At 40.9% G+C, this 16,152-nt stretch overlaps 1 protein-coding gene across 1 annotated transcript in view; it reads left to right on the plus strand.

The window, feature by feature from the left end:
• Window positions 1–245: 245 nt before the first annotated feature.
• Window positions 246–16,152, plus strand: part of PPARGC1A (PPARG coactivator 1 alpha) — a 466,423-nt gene continuing 450,516 nt past the window's right edge. The window contains exon 1 of the mRNA XM_082389218.1: window positions 246–2,037. Within this exon, the coding sequence (XP_082245344.1) occupies window positions 2,020–2,037 (18 nt within the window). The 5' untranslated portion in view covers window positions 246–2,019. The remainder of the gene's footprint in view (window positions 2,038–16,152) is intronic.

The following is a 16,152-nucleotide window of genomic DNA, read 5'->3' on the forward strand; positions in this document are numbered from 1 at the left end:
TTGTGAATTTTTTCCCCTTTAGGTGGAAAAGCCTATTATGAGCCAATTTTGAGATGTATTTGTTAGTAATCATAATAGTATCCCAGTGAGAATAAAACAAGATGCAGGAGAAAGGCAGAGCACCCAGTTCAGCACTGTGATTCATTCATTCAACCAGTATTTATGGGGTGCCTTGACCTTAGGATTGATTTAGTGGTGAACAAAAAAGTCCCCACTCTCATGGAGCTTATATTCCTAGTGGGTGAGGCGTAGGGTAACAAAAACAGGTAAAGACCAATAATGTTAGGCTGTGGGGAGCCTCGTGGAGAAAGAGAAAGAACAGTAAGGGGATGGAGCCTGGTGAGTTGCAGCTGTTTTATTTTATTTTTGGTTTTTTGTTTTAGCATTTCATAACAGCTTTATTATGATTAACATGAAAGAAAATTCATTCATTGTAAGTGTACAGTTCCATGATTTTTTAGTCAATGTACAGAGTTCAGCCACGATCACCACAATCCATTTGCAGTCAATCTTGGCTCTCTCCCTTAGGGCCAAACAACCACTGATCTGCTTTCCGTCTCTATGGATGTGCCTTTTCGGGAAATTTCATAGAAATAAATGGTAACAGTGGAATTGTCGGGTGGTAAGTTTAGCTTTATGGTGAAAGAATGTTTCCCTCTAAGTTTTGGAATAAGACAAGGATATCTGCTCTCACCATTTCTCTTCAACAGAGTACTGGAGGTGAGAAAAAGAATTTAAAGGCACTAGACTAGACTGGAAAAGAAGAAATAAAACAGTCTTTATTAGCAGACTTTTTGATAGCAATGCAGCTATTTTAGATGAGTGTTCAGGGGAGAAATCACTGAGCAGGGATACGAACAGAGATCATGGAAATAGCTGCAGGAAGCTTTTCCCAAGAGAAGGGAACAATTGGAGGGGCAAAAGACCTGTGATTAGGTATTTGGGGACAGGCAAAGAGGTCAGTGTGGCTCGGACGTGAAGATAGTAGGAGAGATCATGACCCTCAAATCATGGGCTTTGGGAAGACTCTGGGTCAGACGTTTTTAAGGAGACACAGTTTTTAGCATTTCTGTAATCCCAAGTAGTATGGCTCATAAACAGAGGCCAAACTTATCTTGTTGGAGCACATTCTCAAGAGGAACCATCCTTCTGGGACTGGTGTCCATGACTCACCAGGAGTGTCCAGAAACCATCAAATCTTTCCAGAGTGTTTTAGATCAGAGAGATTGTTACTGTATTCGAATCATTGAACCATAAGATTATAAGTATCTTGATGACGGGACCTGTGTCATACACATTTTTGTGTCCTCCAAGAAATCACATGGAGTGCTAAACTTAAATATAGAACTCAGTAAATACTGATTATTTGGTCAATGTGTGAATAAATGGCCTGAGAGTGGTAGAAAGGATGGGGTGTCCTAGAAAGCGTTGTTAAAAATACACCCTTCTAAAAATGTTGTTAGTGAGATTACTTCTGAAGCTTCTGACTTCCTTGGAATAATTTTTAAAGACAGGTCCATATGCTGACATGTGAACATAAGTATGTATGTAACAAACTGAACAGTAGTAACATTATTTTCAGGCCAAATTTTACTTGGATGATTGTATTTTGTCAATCTAATTTTTCCTCCTGTTCAGACGGATATGGGAGGTTTTTTAACCTTTTCTCTGGTATTAAAGGAATATTGGTTTCTGGGCTCTTTGGACCTAGTGCCGTTAAGCACTGTCTTACTCTGGGTAGAATGTGTTTAATACTTTGAGATCGTGGTGGAAATTGCATGGGAAATATCAGTCCCCAAGGAAAAGATGGGTGGTCAAATTGCCTTCTGACACGGAAGATGAAAGTTGTAATTCTTGTCCTCCTGTTACTGAATTCTCTCACTATAACAGACCAATAATTTATTCTCCTATTGCATTTCTATATCCCCATCTGCAAAGTGGGGGTAACACAAACTTACCCTCTGCCTTTCAGGTTTTTTGCGAAAATCAGTGAACTAATATTGGTAAAATTGGAGCCCCATGGATGAAGGGTACTTTGTAAGTATAACCACATTATTGTCATGTTATGTTCTGTTACTCCAAAGTGCAAATATCAGATGTCTGTTTTTTTGCCACATTTAGGGAATCAGTAACACCAAGTTTCACACCCACATATTGAGAATCTGACTTCTTTTGAAGACTTTAACATTTCTGAACTCTCTAATGGTTTGTCAATATGTTGGATGTAGAAGAGCCTGACCCACCCCTCAAAATATTTGGTTAATGTTTACTAGACAATTTGGAAGAATACATGTCTGCATATTGTGTAAAAATGTTGATATCAACCCTGGATATGAATGTAAGGTATCTGTATTTATCTTCCCTCACCTCTCTCTCCCTTTCTTTTTGATTTGCGTTTAACTCTGTGTTTTGATCAGTCCATTTGTGTCTCAAAGAAATGACTGGTTTCAGGGAGACACTGCCTGTTTCACTGAGGTCAGCGATGTTTTGTTAATGATGAGACTGAACAAGACATTCCTTAGATAAGTTGCTAAGTATTGCATTTTCAGACTTGGGTTTGGGGGGGGAGGCTACAGCGGTGAGCTAAGTGTGGATCACCCCTTTGTGACCTTGTGACAGCCCAGGTGACTTGGGAGTGGACTCCTGTCCATGGAATGGCCGAGGCCCACAAGCCACAAAACCCAAGAGCAGGCAGAAACTGTATAATCCTACAGCAGCTGCTTCAACTGATTTTCCCTGCTGAATGGGACATATTTTTATCTTGTTAGGTCAACCAGTGCTCTGGTATCATGTGAACAACTGTAGATTGGCCAAAGACATGCCCAGCTTAACTCATGGTATATATTTTTTTAAACGGTGGCTATCACCCTTTAAAAACTCCAAACAGAGAGAAATTTTAAAAGGGTTGTGACTGCTTAGCGAGGCCCATTTTAGTGAGTCCCCCTGCGATTTCCAAGGCTGTAAGATCTTATATCTGGAAGGGTCCATGCATGTCTCATCTCTAGTCCTATTTCTTGGCCAATTCTAAGGATTCCATCTGATGGGTGCCCGAGCACCCCCAGAGGCTGACCTACTGCCACGAGAGGCAACTCTTTTCTGTTAGAGCATTCCTTCTTGAGTTGAACCCAAATCCCCCTTCTGTGTATCTTCCACGCTCAGGTCCTAATTTTACTATCCATCCCTACAAAGAACCAGTCTTCCTCCTCCAAAGTGACACCCTTTTTCAAGTATTTGGTGGTACTTATCGGGTCCCCCTGCATCAGTTTCCTCCACAAGCAGAGCTTGTCTGCTTTGACTTCCCGACTCTTTACCCCTCTGGATGGTTCTCATTGTCTACATCTTTCTTAACAAGCAGCACTGAGAATCTCCCTTCTGCAGGCCCCATTCTGCATCTCAGAGTCAAGAGATCTAATCAGAGGTCTGGAAGAGAATGACCTCAAAGGAATCGTCTGGAATCCCATGTGCCCATGGATTGGTTTGAGTAAGGACACGGCAAAACCCACGTCCCTCTGTGAGGTGCAGATGACTGACAGGGAGAACGTTGTTCTGGTTAATAATACAATCTGTTTGCCTCCTGGATATGCAGCAGTCGCCTACTAATTCGTTAGAAGTGAATTAAGGTTGTTTACTGATGTTTTAAAGTTAACTGTCAGAGTGAAAAAAAAGAAAAGGTTCATCCTGGATGAGACCACTCACCTACTTGCAAGTTGCTGTTTATTTTAAGCCGAGTGCATAAATAATATATTGAGATAAGAAGGGTGATTTCAAGCATTAGAACACGAAGCCTCCTGTTTACTAACTGTCATTGGGCTGAAGAGAATTTAAACAGCTCTGAACCTTTTTGTCTGTGAATGAAAGGCATGAAATTAACTTTCATTTCGTAGTTAGCAGAAAGCATGATTAAGGCAGTCTTGTTGGTGTGTCTTCTGCCGATCGGGGGCTCTTTTGCTATGCAAGACAAGCCTGGCAACAGAAACAGGGGTTTGAAACAAGACGCTCTCCCCAGCCCTGCCACCACCCCAAAGAAACATAAGCAGGGATCTGTCTGGGACACTGAGTCAGTGTGTTCTGAATGTAAAGAGAAATAGTGGAAGAATCCTAGGCTAGGTTCAGGGGTTCTAGTCCTGACCACCAGGAGCTCTGCCTGAAACTCACTTTCTTCCCCTGTAGAATGGGCATCATAGCATCTGCTCCCACTGTTTCCCAGGAAGACGGTGAGACCCCAGTGATGTCATCGTTGGGAAATGGCTTTGAAAGGTATCAGGTGTCATATCTGGGTAGGACAAGGCTATGTTTTAGGTGACTTATATAGAATGGCTCATTTCATCTGCCTGACAAAGCTATGGGAAAGGTACTGTGATTATCCCAATTTTACTACTGCAAAAAATGAAGCTCAGGAAAGCAAAGGGGACTTGCTCCATCATCTCACAGCTAAATGATTGCAAATTGGGATTCAAACACCAGGCACCTGGGGGCCCGCGTTTGTGTTCTCAGCCATCACTTATTTGGGAGAAGGGGCCAGGTTTTCCTACATAAGATTATGCCTCCCAGTCATGCTCAAGTAAATGAAGCATCATTCCTAATAGCCTGGACCAAATTTAGCTTGAGAAAATGCAGGTATGCTTCTCCATGAGTGAATATCAGCAAGGAGGATTCCCATTGGATAGGGATGTAGCCAACGGTATGGATTAATTATATTTTATGTGTAAAGAGCCTGGTGATACTTAGATGAAAAGCCTAAAGTGAAAAGACCTATTACTTGGAATGCTTTCAGAAACAAGAAATTTGATTTACCTTTTGTCCCTGTAAACTTGAAAGTGTGATAGCCTATTTTGGAGTATAGGGAGAGTGTTAGAGAATGAATAGAAAATGTATGGAATGTTTAATTTTGCATGATTATATTTCATATTTGCTGAGGTGATGGTGGCAAATAGAAGTGCATGATAATATCACAGCATACCTATATTAGATGTTTTGATGAAATACTCTGGGTTTTACGGTCTGATACAGGAACCCTTTGGGATAGGTCCTTATTAAGCAGATGAATAGGAATGTATTTGTGAATGTATTCGCATCATTGAAAATATGTAATTTGTATAACTGCTATTTAATTTATATTTTACATTATATTTACTTGAATTTCAAGGGAGGAAAGAGCCTGAAGTGATTGGTGAAAACAAAAATGATGTGAATTTGCAGATCTTTTCCCTTGAAATATGCTCAGTCAGTAGCGGGGTCATAGTTTAAGGAGTGGCAAAAATGGGGGTCTGATTTACTTTCGATTTCTGAATGAAGCAGTTCAAAAATAAGATCATTTCCATAATCCCAGAAAAATGGACAGACTCATGAGAAGTAGTCAGCTGAGGGGAAGACTAAATCCTGCAGTTCCAAATTTGCAAAAATCTCAGCAATTGCTTTTGTGCCTTAGCTCTTGTTAATACAATAAGACAATTGCATAATTAAATACACTGTGGTATTTCAATAATTGGAGACTGTTTTTTCATCCCAATATGCCACTGGCTGGGGTTGGGAAGCATCTCAGTGTTTTAGGGAGGCTGGATCATTCTTTCACATCACGTCCTCTGCAGTGTACTGCGGCTCCTCTGGCGGTTCTGAGACACTTCCCTTTCGGGTTATTTTTAGCTGGTTATATTTAGACAAGGTGAAATTAAGCAGGAAGTCCCCCAAAGTCTGACTTGGCCATGGGAGTTGAGGATCATTTCACTAAAAGGGTCCCTGGTGCCCTCTAGATCTTCCTAGGAAATAGTTGATGAAAAGTAAGCTGAAGATGAGTGCTGTTTGGGGTAGGGGAGCACCTCTTTGGGTCAGAATTGTGAGATGACTTAAAAGAGTCACTGAGTGGGCAGGCTCCAGAGCTGGGGTCCTGGGTTCAAACCCTGGTACAGCCTCTTACCTGCTGTGCGGCCCTTGGAAGCATACAAAGTCTCTCCTGTGTGCTTATTGGTAAAAGGAGACTCTTAGCCTTGTTGCAAGGCTTAATTGAGTTAATATATGGAAAGAGCTTAGGAAATACCAGGCAGGTTGTAAGCACCCAGTACATGTTAGCTAGTATTACAATGTCAGGCAATCTGGGAAGAAGTTTCATAGTCATCTAAATGTGGCAAATCTTTGAGGAAGAACAAATAAGTAGATTTATGGTTTCATCCATTCAAGAAATATTTACTGAATACTTTATCTATCACCATCCTGGGTGTCAAAAAAACAAAGATGAATAATATTCATTCCCTACCTTGAAATAGTTCCATGGAATTGGGAAAATAGACATGCCAATAGATGATGATGATGATGAAAATAATAACATTAAAACAGTGTCTGGCAGATAGTAAGACATTTTAGTAGGGACTGATCTGTCATCACAGTGTCTCTGGCACCTAACACATGGATGAATAAATGAGTGGCAGGAATTTGGTTTAAGATTCTTTTGTTCGAGTGTCAGAATGGTTTACTAGCACAGAATAGGTTCCTAGCTGAGTGGTCACTTAGCATATAGCTGGGGTGCGATACATGCTTGGTGAATAAATGAAGGAATCAATGCATGGATAACATTGACTGTAAGCTGCTTCTCTTTAGGATTACTACAGTCGGTTTGAGAAAGCAGGTGTATTTGCTAAGGTTGAGTACTAGGGCCAACGCTAGGGTGACACAAGTGAGCACCTATGGTACAAAACTGAAGGAGGTACTCACTCTCGGAGTTGTACCAGTGCCAAGGAGGCATTCACCCTCCGAGTCCTGCAGGTGCTTCCTTAGATGCCTCAATTTCCACCCTAGTCCAGGCCCCGATGACTGTGCTTCATTTGTACGTGTGTTTGAACATTTCCCCCCAATTTTATTTTGAAAAATTTCAAAGCTACAGAAAAGTTGAAAGAATAGTGAAAGGAACACTCTGTACACCTTTTACCTGTATTCATTAAGTGTCAAACTTTGGCCACAGTGATAATATCTCTCTCTCTAGACGTGTCTTTGAACCTCATGCTAATTCACCAGAGGAATCATGTACCCTCCATGTGCCCCTGCTTATAATGCACATAATGTTAAATTTGCTTCCTAAATTCTGCATCTAACATTATAAATTTTGGAAGAAAAATCCAAAAAGAGCATAAGAGAACTTCGCCTAAATATTTTTTCAAGTTTATAAACTGCTGCTTGAAACTTATTTTTAGACTGTTTATACTACTAACTTATTTAGGACACTGCCAATATAAGATGCCTAAAATTTTAAAAGATTAGAAAGTTTTTCTGGATGCTCTTACGTTCTCTTTCACAGAGGAGAGATTTTCTTGAAAAGGCAAATTTCCTTGACCATTATTGTTCTGAGAGCCTTTCAAAAGTAGACGATAGTCCAAATACTAATACAATGCGATCATCGTTTCCCACGTTAAGAATATTCACTGTAAGGGGTGACTTTGTAAATGTAATATAGAGGCTATTTATAAATTTGGTGATATGATCTCAAGTAAAAAAGAATACACACTTGACTTTAGATTATACTGACAAACTTTCATGAAAAAAACCCTTTTCTGATAATCTTGAATATTTATAAAAAATAAGGTATCCGTCAGTATAAGTGTGTGGCAGGATTCCCCAGAAGGTTGCATTATTTCAGTGGTTTTGGAAGTACTTTCTGTGAAGCATAGGGAATCTGGGCAAGGGACCCAGGACCACCATGGATGGTGGCAAAGGGGGAGGGCAGAGGAAAGGGAGTGCGACCAGCATTGGAATCCAAGCCACTCACCCCTGTTGCATCAGAATAGCTCTGATATTATGTGCTTTACACTGGCATCTGCCTAAGAATCAGTTTTCAGGAAAGTGTGCTAAAAGTAAAAAGAAAGAGCTTGGAAACCATAGCACTGGCAGCTAGAAGATAAAATAGGAAAAATTTATGCTGCAATGTTGGTTGGCAGTGAGAAACGATAGCTGTCAACTTGCAGGGTGGAAGAGGTCGGAAAAGCCATGAAAAACAGACACAAGATCTAAGATACAGTTGGTGTCTAGGGGTATAAAGGAGGGTCAAATGCCCATACATAGCCTAAGGCAGTGATTCTGAAACTTGAGTGACTCCTGGTCCTTAACCCAGAGATTTTGATACAATAGATCCAGGGAGGGGCTCATGAGTCTGATTTTTTTTAACAGTCACCCTGTACCACACAGATAAAAATTGCCCTAAAGTCACGTCTATAGCATAGGATATCATAGGGCTTGTCATTGATGAAGATGACTGGAGTTGTCAAGAAAATGTTATATTCAGCCCAGTATAATGTAGCCCTTTTTCAAATTCAGGGAAATTTTAGGATGATTTCTTTCCAAAATGCTTAAAATAGAAAAGATTATCTTGAATAACAGAGGGGGAAAGACAAACAAGTAAATAATTATCCTGTAAAGTGGACTTTACTAAGTCCAGTGGGAGAGGAAAGAAAGTTCATGTCTGTCTGAACGCTGTGGTGGGTTATTGGAAGAGAGAACTTCATGGTGGAGCCTCATGGCGTAATGGGATAAGCGTAGGCTGTGGAGTCAGATGGACCTGGGTTTGAATCCTGACTCTTCTATTCACCGGGTGTAGGACCTTAGGAAAACTTACCTAAGCTCTTTAAGCTTGGGCCCTCCTCATAGGGTAAAAAATGAAAATTAAATTAGATGATATGTTCAAAGGACTGAGCACAGGGCTTGCAAAGTAATAGATGCTCAGTAAGTGTTTGTAATTACTATTGTGTCTATTCAAAATGGACCTTAAAATAGGTAGGCTTTTGAGAAGGCAGGAATGAGGGTGTGTTGTCTACTGCTTTTGTTTTTGGCTTTTGGATGGGATGGGGAGAAGAAGCAATAGAATATCCTCAAGAAGAGGAAAAACATAGGCAAATCCTGAGGTAAGAGATGGCGTATACCTGAATGCCTTCAGGGTTCCCAATAGTGTTCTTCATGTAGAAGATTCTAGACAATACCAGTATTTTACAAATATTAACTAATTGAATCCTCAGAGTGACTCTATGAAGTATAGAGTATAGAATACTCTAGAATAGTAGAATAGTAGTATAGTATACTACTATTAGACCTATATAGACTATACTATAGTATAGTATAGAATAATAATACCTATGAAGTAGGTATTATTAGTTAACAGACCATAAAGCTGAGGCACAGAGAGGTCAAGTCACTTGCCCAGGACCACACAACTAGTAGTGGCAGAGCCAGGATTTGAATGCAGTCAGCATCTGTACTTCTAACCACTATGCTATACTATTTTAACAATAATGATTTATCTCAATGTGTATGAGGAAAATATAACTAGCACAATAAAAACCATGGTTTTATAGATATTACTGCCTACAACAATAGTAAAATTTTTAAAAGTAACTTGATTTAAATGAGTCATATGAAACAAATAATAGTAGGGGTGACATCTAATATGACGAAAATCCTGTGTCTGGTTCCCAGATGATTTTGGCCTGGGAAATTCTGGGGCAAGGGGAGATTGGGGCTACGACAGGAGACTGTTGCCTCTAAATCATTCTTGTGTAAAACAACAACAATTAAGTTCTGGGGAAGAAGCAAGTCTCTTTACCCTCGGAAAGGAAGCGTGGAGAAGGAAGTCCTTGTAGCTTGCTGAGTTCACTCCCATTTCTGGCAGCTCCTTTGGGAAGGGGAAAAAATCTGCTCCCCCCCTCCAACCCCCGCCACCAAATGTCTGTGGAGTGGCCGGACTGAGATCTGGGCTGTTTGGGAGATTTTTAGTTTTTCCTCCTCTTCTTCCACTGCCCCCCTTCTTCCTCTTCCTTCTTCTTTTCTTCTCTTTCTACCTCTTCCACTTCTTCTTTTTATTGTGCATGAGACACATTTCAAAGAGGCCGTGCCCCAAGAATGCAAATGCGTAATGCAATTCAATAGAAAAAGAGTTGAATCCTCTATATGGCTTTTTAAAAAATCATCTTTATTGGAGTATAATTGCTTTACAATGCTGTGTGAGTTTCTGCTGTTTAACAAAGTGAATCAGCTATAGGTATACATCTATCCCCATAGCCCCTCCCTCTTGCGTCTCCCTCCCACCCTCCCTATCCCACCCCTCTAGGTGGTCACAAAGCGCTGAGCTGATCTCCCTGTGCTATCTCTATATGGCATTTTAATTTACCTTCAGCTTTCCATGATGGCACTTGTGTCTGCCCCTGAATCTTTCTTTCCGTTGGATATTTAGATAATCCTAAACCAGTCCATGCCTAGGTGTTTATATTTGCAGCAGAGTCATCTTCCTAACAACCTGTGTGAGGCTAATATTAAAATGAGTTTGCATATCCTGGGCAAATGAGCACAGGAGTTAAGTCTGTAAGTTGCAAGAAACCAGAGTGTAACCAGTTATTTTTAGGCAATGCATTTTTGGATAATTCACAGCCCCCCAAACCTGGGTGTGGGTAGGATGGCTGCTCCTCAGGCTCTGGATCTGGGTCTCATATTTAGAGATGACTGGTCTCCTAATCCAGGCCTGTGTACTTTCTCTGTCTTACCCTGAGGACAAACATCATAATCTGGTCGTCTTACCTCTCTATTCCCACCATTTAGTGCTTGGCATATGGTGTGCATTCAGTACATTAAGCTTATGCCCATTGGTTAAGGAGTGATATCAGTAATCCAGTATTTCTTGTTTCAGATTGTGTTTCAGCACATATTTACTGAGCACTTACTATGTGGTAGACATTGTGCCAGGGGCTTTCGTACCCTTTGATTCTCTCACAGCCCCCTTCACCTGTTGACAATGGGAGATCGAGGCTCAGGGAGGCCAAATGATTTAACCAAGACCACACATTCTTAGCTCTGCACGATTCAAGGCTGGATATTCCGATTTTCAAGCTCAGTTTTCTATTTTCTTTATGCTACTCTCCTGGGCCTTGCAAGCGTTGAGTGGGTTTCCCCACTCCCTATTAAACTGGACTCTCCTCACAACTGACTCCCCAGGATCTCAATAATCAACTCCCAAATAGAAGGAAGGTTTCTCCCTCTCTGACTGTAAATAAAGAATCTGTCTTCATGGCATGAGACTCTGAGTGTCATCAAATGCCACTGCCCACAGTGCGTCCAGGAACGGAAGCTTCCCTCAGAGTTTCCAGTGGGGCCTGCCCGTGAAAGCACCATGGGATTAGTCCTGTATACGTGCCCCAGACGCTGTTCCACGGATGAAAATAGTTGTCACAGTGACTAGAACATTGAATTGGTTAAACCTTCTGGTTTTAGATTGTTTTTGGAGAGTGAGTAACTCTATGATTTTTTACTTGTCACAGGCTAAAAGGAAAAAAAAAAAGTAAGAGTGAAACTTCATAGCTATTTTTCTTCCCTGTATGTTCATAGTGGTTATTTATATCTGGGAAGTTTCCATTGGGATTTAGTTCAGGATATAGACTTGGCAGGGTGGCTTCTGCACTCCGTGGTGACATTTGACAGACTGCAGGCAAAGCAGGATGGATTTCTAATATCGAGATGGATGGATTTGGGAACGAAGTGTTGGGATTGTACTGTATTATGAAATGGATTTATTGATCTGAATGTAAAAGTGGCCCGTTGCCTGTCAATATCAGATCTGCATCAACACATTTGATAAAGAAGGGCTCCCGCCCCTTTGCTTTGTTTGCTTATCAACTGCACTTGGCAATAACAATAAAAGACTCCAGGTGGTGTGTTGTGAATGGCTTATTGCACTCGTCATGTGCGCTGCTAACCTTAGGGCCCAGTTTTGCGATCCTGCATATGTTATAACCACCAGGAGAGCACTGCTGTGCCTGACTTCTTCCCCCAAATTAGACATTGCCCTGCAAGGTTGTGTTTCAATGTCAGCCTCACGCATTAACCTTGAAACGCTGTGCCTATACTGTAGGTAGCATTTTCATTTTCCAGATGAAGAAATTAAGACACTGAGTGGTTAAATGAGCTGCCCAAGGCCACACAGTAAATCTCGAATACAGCTGGGATCCAGGCAGAGGTGTCATGGTTCCTGGGAGAGGGTAGGACACTTTCCTTTTCTGTTCTTCTGGAGTAAAAGGATCTGAATTTGCAAGGAGCTTGCCCGTGATATACTTTCTGCCCAGGTGTAGTGAGGCTGCCATCTTATCTCTGAGTCTTTTGGGGAAGAAATCCAGGTCCCTGTGTTGGAAGCAGAAGGTTCAAAATATGCTTTATTTGGTCTTTGTAACCACAGACCAAGGTTGGATGACAATCCTCATGCGATGGTTCTTATCATGACACATGTATCTTTCAGGGGCAGCTATATGCCCAACTAGTTTTTAGGTGATTTAGGGGGACAGAGAAACAGAAAACACAGTTCTTCCCCCCAAGTGTGTACTTTTGAGTTGATGAGAATGGTTGAATGCCAGTTTGTATCCTCAGATACCTTCATTTGTGGGCTGGTGGGTGAAACAGGCCCTGTGACTCCACTCACAGGACCACAGCACAATATTAATAAGTGATATTAATAATGATTGCAGTGATTGCACTGTTGCTACGTGAACACTTTGCATACACTTACTCAGCCAGTCTCAGCAACTACGTGGAATAAAGTTAACAAAGGTGTTTGAAGTCAGCAACCCCTGGGTGTGCTGTGTGGGTGCAGGTCTAATTCCGAAGGTAGAGCTGATCTCTTTGGTGTAAATTAGGTTATTGTCTTACTTTTGAGCCTCTTCTGGAACTTTGAATTAAAGTCACTTTACTCTGTCATCACAATGATGATGAGCTGGGATAGAAAACCAAAGAGATGATTGATTATCTGGCAAAATATAGAACTAGAACTAGAAGCCTTGGGGGGTAAGTGGAGTTTTAGCTAGGAAAACTTTTTTTTAAACCTTTGCAGTTGAAAATTCATTCTAAAGGATATCATGGAAAAGTGTTTATATCTCTGTTTTCATGCCTCTTTCTTCTTGTGGAACCTCAGGGTTATCTTTCTGAAGACCAGATTTTTTTTTTTTTTTTTGATAGGTTGAGAGGATGTAGGGCATTAGCCAACTGATGATTTTTACTATGAAATCTTTGACATTCGTTTACTTCAAATGCAGTGAGTTAATGAGCACATTTTCCACAATCTCATTTGCATCCCTTGTTCCAGGGAAAATTGTTTAGTAATATGCTTTTGCTTTCTCTCCTCTACCCCTCAGTCCATATTCCTCAAGACTCAAAGCAGAAAGCCAATTTCACCTGCACATATTGTTGAAAATCCAGATTCCCCTAGAGGGTCAGATCTAATCGGTTTGGCATGACATCTAGGAATCACCGTTTCTAAAACGCACCCTAAAAAGCTGATAACAGTCTTTACTTCAAACAGGCAGGTGTTCTGAGGCCCACACTTTGAGAAACAGTGTTAGAGGCAGAGAAGTTGGTACCTAGACAGATTCCAAGTGGAATGGGAGAGGTGATGTGTGCTGGACGGAAGTGTCCCTTCTCCCAGAAGATGGTTTCATGGTAGTTGGGTGGTGGCTTTTAGTCAATGACTAATTATACAACCTTGTAGGAAATTCAGAGCATGTATCTTACCCCAGATTCAAGTGTACAAACATATATTGAAGATAATTTCTTGGGGCCAGGATCTGAATGAGAAACAGTGTTAATACTGATCACTGGGAAATATATTTATTCCAGGAGCTGGTTTTTTATAGTAGGGAGAATTTATTTCATGCAGAGAATATATTATTTGATTGATAGGATCAGATTATAGGAAGTCTGTGAGAAAAGAAACAGTAACACCAGCAAATTATCACATTAGAGTTATTCATACAGCCATTTGTATACCATGTGAATAGGCACTCTTGGAAAAATTTTGTGATTCTGTCAAATAGAGGAATTATTCACAGAGAACATTTTCATTATTTTCAAAGCAACAACAATAGTATGGCTGAGCGTCACTGTGAGTGTGTGTGTGTGTGTGTTGCACACGGCTTGTGGGTAGATGTCGACAAACAAGCCATGAACTAATAATAAAACAACAAATTAGCAACAATTCAGTTAAGCACAATTTATGTCAAAGTATCTGAATAGGGATATGATTACATAATTACATGTAAAAATTTGAGGGAAAGAATAGACATTTTTCTTTTCTTATATTCAACTCCCCATTCCGCCATGGTCCGGCAGCTGTTTTTTTGAGCTGCCAAGCTGTGTCATGAGTTGGGCCAAACCTTTTCCGAGGGAATGGTCTGTGCGAGCTGGCGGGCTGTTAAGCCGTCTGTGGTCCTCGTCCCAGCAAGTGAGTAAATCAGAGTTATAAGTTGCAAATATGCCTCATGTTAACTTCTGCATAGTAGGGAAGGAGCTTGGCATCACTGAAAATCCAGCTCGGTGGCAGACTGTCTCGCGGCAGCTGAATCAAGAAGATGATGGAAAGTTAAGGCCTGGTGGGCCATGGAGCTTCTGCAGGGCATGAACTTGGTGTACTGTGCTCGAAATGTCACATTCCAAGAGGTCCTGGAATTAGCAGGCTCAGTGTCATATCGCGCTGTGGGCTCAGCTCACATGATGCAAGCTTTTGCTTATCTGACTGGGGCCTAAAATAAGATGCTCCAATGCTTTATTTATGAGCTCTGGGCCACCCAGGCCTGAGATGTAAGTAACCTTGGGGTACACAGCATTTGATCACTTCAATTCCCATTAACTACCTGTTTCTAAATGAGGAAAAGCATTTACCCAGCACATTGCGTTATTCATGAAGACACAAAAGCAGCCTGTTGTGCTGTTGCTGCGGCAGATTTCCATGTAATGTGATCCAGCTGTTGAATGCTGCAGTGTAGGTGTCTAATGTTACTTGTCTCCTTCTCTTTCTCTTGTTCATTTTCTTTTTCTCTTTCTTTTTGTTACTTCTTCCTCATTTTTTTTTTTTTTTTAACATTCTTAAAAAGAACCTTGGCCAATTCCAGACATCGTTAAACATGTATATCAAGAAGTTACGAACTGTTCCCCTGTTTAACACAGAAAGTCATGAGTTGGTGGCAGAGAACCATTTTACATAATAATGGGAGCATCTAGCACAGAGTTTCTCAGCTTTGGTGCTATTAATATTTCAGACCTGATCATTTTTTTTGTGGTGGGCGGCTGTCCTGTGGATTGTAAAACATTGGGAGCATTTCTAGCCTCTGTTCACTAGATGCCAGCAGCACCTACCCATTGTGACAGCCAAAAATGTCTCAAGACATTCCTGAATGTCCCCTCAGGAGCAAAACTACCCCTGGTTGATCTAGTATGACAGCTAACTTGGTCTTTGTTAATGAAAAATTTCACTGACTCTCTCTGAGATGTACGGATATAGGTATCAGACCTGGATTTGGAGGCAGAAAACCTGGGTTTGAATCCTGGCTCCAACCCTAACTGTTACTAATTAATGTGACTCTGGGCAAGATATTTAGCTTACTGAAGACTAAAATTCTCCACCTGTTAAATAACAATAATACCACTTAACTTATAAGGTAATTGAAAATCAGTGAACTAATATGTATAAAGAATATGGCATATATACATGCTCAAAAACTGATGATCTGATTATATGACCTGACATAGGAAATATTATGACTGTCAATTTAGACGTGCAGAGAAATAAAAGGCAGTCCTGTGGGCCCCCTTTCATCATGTGCTGCTCAATTCTGGTTTCATCCTTTTATTTTCCTCTCCCCTTCCATCCCCCAGCCATTCTTATATTCCAGAAACTGACTAATTATGGCCAAAGATGTGAAACAGGGAGAATGGAAAGAGAAGTGGTGAGGGGGATGGAGGAGAACAGTTTCCCGGTGGGATCTTTCTATTAGGGAGCCCCATGAAAAGGCGTGGGCAATTCATTTCGCTTCTTGAATGTGAAAATATAGAAAGATTGTAAAAACAAAGAAACCTTCAACACACCATTAATCTGAACCCCACTCCACACTCAACAAATGCCAAATCCACCTTGTGGTTTTTGCTTCAGGAGGAAGTGAAATCTCTTTCCTTATTCCGGAATGAAGGTGACAAATGTTAAATCTGTTTTCTTAGGGAACAGCTGAGAAAACAGTCAAAATGATTCCATGTGACTAGCACAATTTTCTGCCTGGGTCTTCAAAGTCTGAGTCTCTTTTGAGCTATATCTAAATCTAGAAATAAGGGCCGGGTTAAGAATGAAGGAGTAGACATCAGACAGGGAGTTGAGAC

Source organism: Balaenoptera borealis (assembly GCF_965194805.1).
Source record: "Balaenoptera borealis genome assembly, chromosome: 4".
In the NCBI taxonomy this organism is placed as follows: Eukaryota; Metazoa; Chordata; class Mammalia; order Artiodactyla; family Balaenopteridae; genus Balaenoptera; species Balaenoptera borealis.